Below are 12,497 nucleotides of genomic sequence, written 5' to 3'. Positions count from 1 at the left end.
ACCATGAATAATTTATTTTGCATTTTATACTTTATCATTTCAGGTTAATGAACTGAAAAAATATGGCAAAAAAGAAGAAGACATGGGAAGCTTACATTCATATTGTATCTCCAGTTAAAAACAAACACAAATCAGTACTTCAAATTACAATTACAAACCACTGCGGACAATTTTCAAGAAACTGTTTTTTCTGCTTCATATCACACTGAATTCCAGAACTATTGAAAACCAAAGTCCATTGAAGATGATTGATTTTGGGACCAATATTCTTATAAACTCCAACATTAAAATAAAGCAGTTGGAAGAGATACCATTCCAAATTTAGGAATTTATCAACCCAAAACATTCTTTTCATTCGAATGTAAACAACACTCAACTCGTAACCATAAAGGCTAAGGTTATACAGCTTTCAGGAACCAAAAGGTTCAACACAAGAAATGGGCTAAAAATATTACAGAATGTATGCTGATTGATCCATCGTGTTCAGTACAGACAACTATTTGGGAAAATTTCTTTTACAAAGTTAAACATCCAGACTGCAGGCAAAAATGTTTGAAATGTTCAATAAAGTGTCAATTTGCAAGTGATAAAAATATTTTAAAAATATGTTTTCTGTAATAAACCGACTTATAATTAAGATAAAAGCCTTTATTGCTATATTGTTACAAAATCGTGGATTCAGATTATAATAGTTTTTAATTACCCTAAATGCTCAAAAAAGCATTTAGTATATAGTATATCATTACCTGTTGTGTAACTAAAGAATTTGGGTTTTAAATACAATGTATACAGTGTTAAGATGAATAAATAACACAATGAATACACAAGTATTTCTTTTTTTTGTATTAAAGTGTTAATTTACTATTCACTATGATAGGCCTACTGTACGTACTACTGGAATATGAGATATGTAACATGGGAACGGGCATGAAAAGCGCCACACCAGTATTTCTTTTTATGACCTCAGTAGCCACATGTACCTTTTAGGTACCTATTTTTAAGTGCTATCGGCAAATAATTATTTTAATACTTTAATATTTATGTTGCATCTGTTTCTCGGTTGGTACTGGAGAGCTCCCTAACAGATGGGCGTATGCCTCTTTTGAGCAATCCTACCAGGTACTGCTGAGTTATTTTGTGTTATTGTATTTGTAAGTTCGTTCTTTTGAAATTGTTGAAATAAATGATATACTGTATGATATGATATGATGTATAAGTTTTTCCCCAGCCATTTGGTCCACATACTTATGTGTTGCTGCCATCTTGGCGCAGGCAACCCCACCAGGTACCCATTTATACACCTAGGTGTAGAGAAGCAACGTAGATAATTGTCTTCATTTCAATTTATTCAGTTCCTTCAGAGAGATAAAAACAAAAATTTTACAAAAGCACAGAAACAGATAAAAACTAGAGATACTATGTTCAATAAAACATGAACCCAGTCATTTTTCAAGATTTGACCCTAAGGTGACCACTTTGACCTTTGACCTCAAGCTGTGAACACCCCATATTTGGTAGGAGTCTGTCTAATGCAATCTAATTGGTCCAATCGTTAGTCACTAGCAATATTTAATAATTTTCACCAAAATGACCCTTGTGACTTTTGACCTATAGACAAAGAATTTTTTTTTCATGTTCTAAGGATCATTTCTAGTAAATTCGAGCTTAATTGGGCTATTTTGAAATTTGACCCCGATGACCCCTATGTTCAATCGTTTGCCATTGGTAGCATTTTGAAATGTTACCAGATAGAACAAAAGAATAACCCTTTAATGACCGTTGACCCTAAATCGCTAAACACCTTAGAAACCCTACCTTATGCTAATACACATGTGCCCAGGACAAGACTGTGTATGTTATTTGTGACATAAGACCCAAGCAGTGCACACTCCATGTATGAGAGGTGTCACTGGTTATACTGACTAGGATTGGTTGAAATCGGCACAACCGTTTGGCACTAGTAGCGTTTTGAAATGTTTCCTGAAAAAAGATAAAAATCCCCTTTAATGACCTTTGACCCCTTATCCCTGAACACCTTATAGACTCTGCTTTATGCCAATGATGTACAAAGGACAAGACTGTGCTACGTTATTGGTGAGAGAAGTAGTCTTATACGATTTTTGGTTGTTTGACCTTTGACCCCAAGTTGTGAAGTGGGAGGTGGCACTGGTCTTGCTGACTAAGTTTTAATTAAATCGGTCCAGTAGTTTGCTACTAGTAGCCTTTTAAAATGTTGCCAGAAAGAATGAAAGAAACTGCTCAGAAACGGAACCCAGTCAGCATACTGGTAAGAAACTGCTCAGAAACAGAACCCAGTCAGGATTATTTTATAAATCGCATCTTGCAAGATGAGGGGCCCATTAAATAGTGGTAGCTTTACAAGGGAAATTTTTCAAATAAATAAGGTTTGACATTGGATTTAAATTGATTTAAAGTATTACAATGTTTGATGCGAGAGGGATGTGAGTTCTAGTCCTTAATGCTAATATAATAAAACGTATTGTAAGTACAAAGAACAATATCAACTGAATGAACTGAGGAATATACCCGAGAAATTATACAAGTAAACATATTTACATTGGGGTCATTAAGACAGAAAAAAAAAAAAACATTGAAAAATGCACTAACCCTTACCACTAAAAATAGCAAATCTCACCAATAATGTAAATTACATTAAAATTCCCCTTTACAAAAGAAAGTCAAACAAATGAAAGAATGCAGCACATCAAAGAAATATTAAGGAATAACAGTGAAATGTACAATTTAAAAAATATAATTAAAAAACCAGATTATAAAAATTTATTTTTTATTTTATAAAACAAAAATAAAACAAATCAATTTAAATAAATTGCGACATTCAATTAAATTATAAACAATTACTTATTTATTTAATTACTTAAATTATAGACAATTTTACAAACTTATTATTTAAATTCATTAAAAAATTATCAAAAACGCTTTATTATATAATTCAGTAATTATATGGTAGTATAAAAAATAGATATAATTCAGAGAAATAGGATTGTGGTTCTTTTATTTACAATGTTAAAAATACAGTTATTAAATTTTTTTAATAAGCAAACTACACTATTTAGACAAAATTATTGTTGAAATTACTATATTTACAATGTCAAAAATACTTTAATGGTTATTTAAAAATATATTATTGTATTTTTGTATTAACATTCAGAAATATTATATTAAAAAGATAAATTAAATGGCAAAAAGTGATTATAATCATACAATTCCAGAATAAAAATATATTTCAGTTGTGAAGGATTATTTTATAAATCGCATCTGGCAAGATGAGGGGTCCATTAAATAGTGGTAGTATTACAAGGGAATTTTTTCAAATAAATTTGGTTTGACATTGGATTAAAATTGATTTAAATAATTACAATGTTTGATTCGAGAGGGAAGTGAGTTCTAGTCCTTAATGCTAATATGATAAAACGTATTGTTAGACTTGCCATAAAAAGGACACAAGCGAAATGCACAGCGAGAGATTAAAATTCCAACCTCAAGGCTGGGAAGCCAAACCGTTCCCGCTGCGCTAAACCGTTTCCATATAATATATATGAATAGTTTGTCGACAATCCTGACCAAGAAGCCAACAGTGATCTTTTATCTGGATCTTAACCTGGACGATATTAATTAAACCTCGTGTTGAACAGCCTTGGTCTCCCTCTCAATCTATATCTTACAGCTACCACAATGCAGCATCAGAGGCTGTATACATTTCACTCTATAAACTGCATGTTTATGAACTGTATTTTTCTGATGTAGAGCGAGTTGCTTCATGCCTTTTGACCAATAATCTATTTGAAACATGATTGTTTTTAGGTGGTATGGACGCTTGGAGCACACAGAAGCTGGCTACTTTTACTACAAAGATATCGATCGTGAACTGATGCCAAACATTACCTACAGGAGATATACTTGGGATCCATACAATAGGATTGAGTATTTCCACATACACGTCATTGGTAATCAGTTATGAAAACGATGTAATGTAATCTAGTTTAGTTCGATGTCATATAGCACAATGGTATCCTACCAGTTGGTCGAAATCCAGTTCGACCGAAACCCGATTTGCCGAGTTTATGGCCATTTTGCCGAATCCAGTTTTTTGCCGAAAACATGAATTCCCAGTTTGCCAAGTCCCGGTTTGCCGAACTCACTTTTGCCGAATTTTGTCGTCACCGTCGTACGAAAGCGCAGCACACTTATTTTAAACTAAATGTAATAACGGAAATTATGTAGGCGAAACTGAATGTAAACTTAGACTTAGCACAACCACAAAAAAATAGTTCAAGACCATCAAAAAGAAAAAGAAAAACGTATGTTGGAGGGCACAATGTGTGCATTTTGCCATGATTTAATAAGGTTAGATTTGCACAAAGCTAAGGGGGTCCACTTGCTAGTCATAAGGCTCGCTATTTATAAGGTCCACTGTTCAGAATGTCCGCTAGTTAGTTAGTTAGGTTCATTATTCATAATTTTTTTTTAAAGTCCACTATTCATAAAGCTCATTATTTATAAGGTTCGCTAATTATAATAGAATAACATATTCGCTAGTCACAATAGTGGGTTCATTACTCATAATCAAGAAAAGAGTTCGTTATTTATAATAGAAAAATAGGACCGTTTGTCATAAGTTTCGCTATTCATAATTTAAAAAAAAAAGAAGTTCACTATTCATAATAAAAGAAGAGGTTCGTTATTCATAATTTAAAAAAAAAAAGAGGTTTGCTATTCATAATTTTTTTTAAAAAGAGGTTCGCTATTCATAATAATAATAATAAAAAAAGAGGTTCGCTATTTATAATAGTAGAAGACCTGACAAAGATTTGTATGCACTTCATTTAGGAGAGAATTTCTCAACTGTTATAGACTAATATGAACCCTAGGAATAACATGGGATGTGTGCCAAAATCTCTATCCGGGACGAACAGCCCGAAAATGACCACGCCCTTAATTAAATGACCACGCCCCCTTTTTATAGGGAAGGGTATTTTGAAATTGAGCTAGACGGTATAAGAAAATAGCAAATGAAGGGGTTTTTGTTCTAAATGATCACACATGACAAGAGGATTAAATTCCTAAAATTACGTCTCAGTCACATTTTCCGTTAATATGCAAATTAGCTTAAATATGCAAATTAGGAGTGAAAAAATAGGGTTCCATGTGCTGAGAACCGCTGGTCGTAGCGAGTTGCTTTCTTTTTAAAATTGTTCGGACCATCATACATATTTCTATTTGTTCTAATGTGAGATTTGCTTAAAAAATGACCGGAAATGCCATATTTGACCTTTGAACCTATTTACAAGTTTTCCCTATTCCCATGTCTACTGACTGTAAATACTTGGTTGTGGTCTCAAATTCATTTACTCAGTGAATGGGTTTTTACAATAATCACCGGGTGCGTACCTTTGGTCCAAAGGCCGATTGGTCCGAAGGGTCTTTGGTCCGAAGGTCCATTGGTCCGAAGGCCCGTTGGTCCGAGTTTTTAACCTTTTTTCCAGAAAAAAAAAAATACTAGTTTCTTGTTAACTCCTGCATCCATTTTCGCCGCCTCACCATTAAAAAAAATATATATATATTTCCTTTACTTTGCGAAATGTACGAAAATCTGGGTAACTCACATCAGTAAAATTCCTCTCTCTGTCGTAGATAGGGAGAGGTTCCCAGTGAGAATTTCAGTTGAACTATTACCAGTAGTATTATGAATTAAAACTCAATCTACTATGATACGATTCATGTCTAGTGCATCTTTTGCTTTTAATGTGCAGTGGCGGCACTACAGGGGGACACGGGTAGGGAAAAATTCCCATTAGAAAATTTGTTGCCCCCCCTTTCATTTCACAAGAACATATATGGCCTGTCTCTTATACACATCTAGAATTTGTTGCCCCCCCCCCCCAGAAGAGTAGAAAAAACACAATTCGTCGGGGAGAAAAATTATATAAGTATTTTCTACATATTAGTAGACTATCTATTTAGAATCGATTGAATAACCCTCTGAAACCCCTAAGTTGTCACATTTTCCGGGGATCCGCCCCATGGACCACTTTCGAACCATTTTAATTGACACCCGACCACGCTCACTTTTTGTAAAAGTGAGAAAGTAGTTAACTCCCATCGGCCATAAGTAAATAAAGCTGTTAAGATTTTCCAAACACTGAATGGAAGTTACTTGAATTCCCCTATTGTTATTAAAATCTTTTCTGTCTTCAACATTAGGTAAGTTATACTTACGCTTCAATCGCTTGGAATCTTTTCAATTTCTAATAATTTTTTTGAAAATATACATAAACTGAGCTGACAAGTCATGCTAGCAATAATTGTATATTGTTAGCCAATATAGACCTACAGTACGTGGTGGTCCCGAACATGTGTTTTCTTCATATATATTTTGTCTATATTTAAATTAATTACTTTGGACCAACGGACCTACGGACCAATGGACCTTCAGACCAAAGGTCCTTCGGAACAAAGGACCTTCGGACAAATACACTGACCACCAATCGCCACCCTTGCATTTACAGTACTTGCAACACTTTATTCCAGCTCTTCCACAGGGACACGAATTCTTGCGAGCACATTTGCCACACGTGCAGGGATCTGGCAGGCCATCAGGTTTCGAGATCACAATATCAGGGACTAATAAACTGCCACTCCTTACAAAACCAAAATTCTCAGAATTTATAATTGATGTGGCATCTCTAAATGGGGCTTGAACCCACAGCTGCTGTTGGTAGCAGCTTCTATAGATATGTTTTTTTGCATTAGTTGAGGTACAAGCTGTTCTCCCAAAGTCCATCTTGAGGGTATTGCTATCAAATACAGCAAGGCGCAGATCATCAAATGTCTCAAGGTCTGTAGATGGTATAAAACACTTGACCAAAAAGGTTTCTGCCATCTGTACTGCATCTTGAGGATATTTCCCGCACGATTAAAATCGTAACGGTTCTGGGTTTGGTTTACAGGAGTTCGTGTTTCGTACAGGTCATTCCATTCATAGAAAAAGCCTTTATATTGGAGAAAGCATATCTGTCGTTAGCCATAGTAGCCTGGGTCAAAACTAACTCGGGCTATATAAAATTGATTATAAGATTGAAAAATATTAATCTTATTATTGTAGTAATGATACTATGTACGCGTTGTAATTATTGTTATTTATTCGTTAAAGTTATTATATTTACATTTAATCAAACAATAAGAAAATGGTAGCACTTTATAGACTAGTTGAAATATGTATTGTCACAAGCTTTCGTGTACACAGTACACTTCTTCAGGTGAATGATAAGAGGAGCAACATGCAATCGAATATAAAAGGTCTAAAACAAAAGGCAAGTAATACAAACAATGGAGGTATTAACATAACAATGAAATCATTCCCTGTAGTGGGCAAGAAAGCCATAGTCTTTGTTTAAACCCAAGTTAACACAGTCAAGTTGCTTAATTATTTTCTGTTAAGTACTGTTAAGACTAGTACGGCTCACCATCTTACATTTAAATTTAATGTATTTTTTAAATGTGAATTACTATGTCCATGTTAAATTAATCTTATCTATTAAAATTGTATATTTAAATAATACAGTATTAGGCATAGCCGAGGTCTAGCCTAGACTAGGCCTAAACAAGTGACTATATATTTGAGTGTATAAAATTATGAAAAATATGAATAAAATGCAAAATTGTGAAAGAATAAAGGAAGAAGGAAGAATAGGAAAGAGATTTGGAGCGGCTGAAATATTTTCCGAAAATATACAATAGTAGTCAATATGCTATTATTGCATTAAGTTTTTGTAAACAATTTTGGGCACTAATTGTCAGAGGTCTCGGTGCCACAGCCTACACTTTTCATAATTCGAAATCGATTAGTGCCCAACATTGTTTACAAAAACGTAATGTATCTTGAGGATATTTCCCGCACGATTAAAATCGTAATGATACTGGGTTTGGTCTACAGGACTTTGTGTTTCATACAGGTCATTCCATTCATAGAAAAAGCCTTTATATTGAAGAAAGCGTAGCTGTCGTTAGCCTTAGTAGCCTAGGTCAATACTAACTCCGGCTATATAAAATTGATTATAAGATTGAAAAATATCATTAGTGTAATAGTGATGATACTATGTACTATTATTGTTATTTATTCGTTAACCATCTTATATATATTATTTATATTTAAATTTAATGTATTGTTTAAGTATGAATTACTATTTCCATGTTAAATTAATTTTATCTATTATAATTGTACTGTATACAAGGCAATCAAACATGATAAATAAATCAGTTAAACTTGCCTAAGACGACTTTGCTATAATTTCTAAGTCAATCTAATTTTTACATGCCGAATTGTTGTTTTCCATTACTGTAAGTGCAAGTCATTTCGTTAAAGTCAAACAATTTCTCAATGGCATTTTGGATACGACATAGGCAAGTTCAACTATATAAATATTTCAAAATACTAAACAAAAAATAGTGTACAACAAAAAAATCAAAGTTTTCTTTTAAATTGCAATACCAAATTGATCAGCGAACGTTTAAAAGCATGCAGACATAGGCATAATCCAGCCATTACAAAATAACCAAATTCATAGGCTAACTTTACACCAGACTGTAAAAAGCCATACATTAAAATTGTTTTTCCTGTATATATTCAGCCACATTTTCATACTGTATTATAAATTTGGTGCATTATATATTTCAATATTAATCCCCACAAGTCGTTTTATAAATCTGGGTCACATATTTGCTCCAAAAGTATTACTATTTAATGGGATTACACGGTTTTAAAACAAGAAACTTGTAATAACATTGATTAGTATTAACAAAATTTTGCAAGTAACACTTCTAAAACTTCTAAAAATATTATTTATTTATTATAAATTTGGCATGCACATTGTAATACGGTGCTGCAATATAAACCAGATGCGTAAAAACTTCCTGTCTGCTAGCTTGTAATGTATTAATTTTGTAGAAATATTGGTACAAAAAAAATCAGACATTAATGTTTCTTAAAAAACCAATAATGCTGATATTTTTTTACCATGCCAATATGCTTCATGTACTCTGGCTGAATGATGATGAGATATTCACCCAATTTTCTATTGCTCGCGTTACATTGTGTGTAGCTTCCATTACAAGTTTCAGTAGACGACCGGAGTGTTTCTTGCCAAGGTCTTGCTGGGTGCTTGTATGCTTTGTACCACCATCTTTTGTACATGTTTCACTAGATGCCAGTTTTGGGTGCAGTTTGGGTGGTTGTACTCATGGCAAATGTTGGGGTATTTCTGTCTCATCATGGGAATTGTCAAATACCATGTGACCAGGGTGTCTATCACCTATATTGTAGTCCTACAAAAAAAATAGTATTATATAGCACATCACCATTATTTAGACAGTGCAGTTTTAACATTTAGGCCTAGACAGTTTTTCATAGGACCAGGCCTGCCTCGTATTATTTAGTAGTAGGCCTACCTAGGAAGGCCTATTTTTCTATGAAATAAAAAAAAATGCACTTGCACAATGTGACAATGTCGCCATGGCATGAAAAGTCTAGGACCTATACAACGATATTCTAGGCCTTTACCTAGCCTTTTTAAATAGGGCCTATTGTGACAGTCCAGCCTAGTCCGACCATATCTCTATGGTCAGACTAGCAAGGCCTGTTAATATAAGTAGTAGTAGTAGTCTAGTAGAAACCTACGGTAATAACTTTACCGTCAGCTTCAGCTGGATAGGCTGCGTGAAAACTCACCTGTTGCGCGCGGGACGGGAGTACTGACGCTGGTGTTGGGTAGATATTGACTGTGTTAATCCTCGATCAGCTGCTCGCCAAAATTGACGGACTGGTCATGAATATTAATGAGTTGGTTAGAAAGTTGCTACCAAGCTCCTGAAAAAAGTGATCAGCCTCGTTTTCACCTGATTTTGATTTCTCATCATATCATGTTTTGTTTTTGTAATTGTCGTTACATCTAACGTTTTTGATTTTTTTTTGTATTTTTCCGAACTCAAAAAAGGTTAAATAAGCAATATATGACGACTTATTTTAAACCCGCACTTGGCCTTTAAATTTAAATGTAAATATAATAACTTTAACGAATAAATAACAATAATTAGAACGTGTACATAGTATCACTAGTACAATAATAAGATTAATATTTTTCAATCTTATAATCAATTTTATATAGCCGGAGTTAGTATTGACCTAGGCTACTAAGGCTATGGCTAACGACAGGTACGCTTTCTCCAATATAAAGGCTTTTTCTATGAATGGAATGACCTGTACGAAACACGAACTCCCGTCGACCAAATCCACTACCGTTACGATTTTAATCGTGCGGGAAATATTTTCAAGATTAAAATAGGATGCTTGAAAATACAATTTCCATGTTAAATTAATTTTATCTATTATAATTGTACTGTATACAAGGCAATCAAACATGATAAATAAATCAGTTAAACTTGCCTAAGACGACTTTGCTATAATTTCTAAGTCAATCTAATTTTACATGCCGAATTGTTGTTTTCCATTACTGTAAGTGCAAGTCAATTTCGTTAAAGTCAAACAATTTCTCAATGGCATTTTGGATACGACATAGGCAAGTTCAACTATATAAATATTTCAAAATACTAAACAAAAAATAGTGTACAACAAAAAAATCAAAGTTTTCTTTTAAATTGCAATACCAAATTGATCAGCGAACGTTTAAAAGCATGCAGACATAGGCATAATCCAGCCATTACAAAATAACCAAATTCATAGGCTAACTTTACACCAGACTGTAAAAAGCCATACATTAAAATAGTTTTTCCTGTATATATTCAGCCACATGGCTAACGACAGGTACGCTTTCTCCAATATAAAGGCTTTTTCTATGAATGGAATGACCTGTACGAAACACGAACTCCCGTCGACCAAATCCACTACCGTTACGATTTTAATCGTGCGGGAAATATTCTCAAGATTAAAATAGGATGCTTGAAAATACAATTTCTATATAATTAATAAACTACTCACATTCTGCTGCCTATTAGAGGATGTAATAAGTTTTTTTTTAAATATATTTTTCATTACTAATACTAAAGATTTTTTTTCTTTCGCAGGGAGAAACCCTATTTATTTCAATCTTTTTTTTTTTCTCACTCTTTTTTCTTTTTATCATAGTTCACAATAATCGACATACATACGTGTATACACACATAGAAGATTGGGATCCACATAGAAGAATGCCTGAGACATACATTCACGCGTACCAACTTAATATTTTTAAAAAGCTTTTTTTTTTTTTTTTAAATCTATTGCAATAAAAAAAAAATCAAAAAAAAATCAGTATTCTTATTGTAAATAAAATATATGTATAAAATCACAGAATTTAATTTTTTTATCCATCATTTCATAAACATAATTCTGAGTTAATGCAAGGTTATACTTTTATTTATAATAAGCCTCTCAGTCTTAGATCTGATTTAAAAACCGATAGGAGATGTTGATGTTTTCCATATCTGTATCTACCGATTGAGTGCTTAGCAATAAAAAAAAATCAATCTATTAAGGTAATTAAAACGCTTTCCTTTGGTCTGGAATCCAAAAAGTATATCATTTATTTTTAACATAATACTAGATAGCCCACTATTTAGCCATTCAAGTTCAGATACTTCATCTCAAATGTGCTTTATGTGAGGGCAATCAAATACAAAATGAAAAAAAAGTTTCAATTTCAATCCTTTCCTCACATAGAGGACAAAGGTCATTGTCAACTAGACCCATTTTATAGAGATCGCTTTTACAAGGATAAATAATATGTAGCATTTTCCAGTTAGTACTATACACCCTGGGATCATTTTTAATAGCGATAGGTTTTTCCATATAGCCTCCCAATCAAAATTTATACATGGTAACGTTTTCGACCATTTTTGTTCACATTTCGGTTTTTTATTAAAAAATTTTCTAATTAATTCATTACGAGTGTGTGTTGTTCTGATTTCCGTTATGTTGAGGGTTTTGTTCATAGATTTAAAAAAAATATTTGGAGCAAGGTTTAAAATCTTTAGCTCCACTGTTTCTTAATTTTTTCCATGTTTTTGGGAAAGCATTAATGACTTGATAGTATTCTATTAACATGTTTTGCTTCCTTTCACTAAAACTCCCACACAGGGTTTCAAATTTTTTTTAAATACCATTGTCGTCAAATAAATCTTTAACAAAAATAATATCATTGGCGATCCAATTACAAAAATATAAGGTAGATAACTCATATTTTATACTTTCGTTAAGCCAAATTATTTGGTTGAAACAATGTTGAGGGTCAATCTCGTATTTTGTCCTAGTATCTTTCACTTCACACCATGCCTTTAGGCAGTCAATGTAGAAATGGTTAAGTCTAATAATTATGTTTGCTTATGTCTTCCTTTTTACAATTAAGGTGAAAGTACAATTTGTTAGGAATTACAGAATTTAGAGTATGCAGGGGTATGTTTTGCAC

The 12,497-nt window shown here is 33.0% G+C and overlaps 1 protein-coding gene and 1 long non-coding RNA gene across 2 annotated transcripts in view; both read left to right on the top strand.

The window, feature by feature from the left end:
• LOC117115755 overlaps positions 1–822 on the top strand; it is a 2,547-nt gene extending 1,725 nt beyond the window's left edge. Inside the window, exon 2 of the long non-coding RNA XR_004446605.1 lies at positions 44–822. This is a non-coding gene — a long non-coding RNA (uncharacterized LOC117115755). The remainder of the gene's footprint in view (positions 1–43) is intronic.
• LOC117115753 overlaps positions 1–4,000 on the top strand; it is a 28,630-nt gene extending 24,630 nt beyond the window's left edge. The window contains exon 3 of the mRNA XM_033259680.1: positions 3,844–4,000. Coding sequence (XP_033115571.1) covers positions 3,844–4,000 — 157 coding nt within the window. The remainder of the gene's footprint in view (positions 1–3,843) is intronic.
• Positions 4,001–12,497: the final 8,497 nt, after the last annotated feature.

This window comes from Anneissia japonica, unplaced genomic scaffold (assembly GCF_011630105.1).
Source record: "Anneissia japonica isolate Jap-2015-1 unplaced genomic scaffold, ASM1163010v1 scaffold288024_len131450_cov157, whole genome shotgun sequence".
NCBI classification, from domain to species: Eukaryota; Metazoa; Echinodermata; class Crinoidea; order Comatulida; family Comatulidae; genus Anneissia; species Anneissia japonica.
Note: the sequence above shows the minus strand (reverse complement) of the source record. Positions and strands in the feature narration are given on the sequence as shown.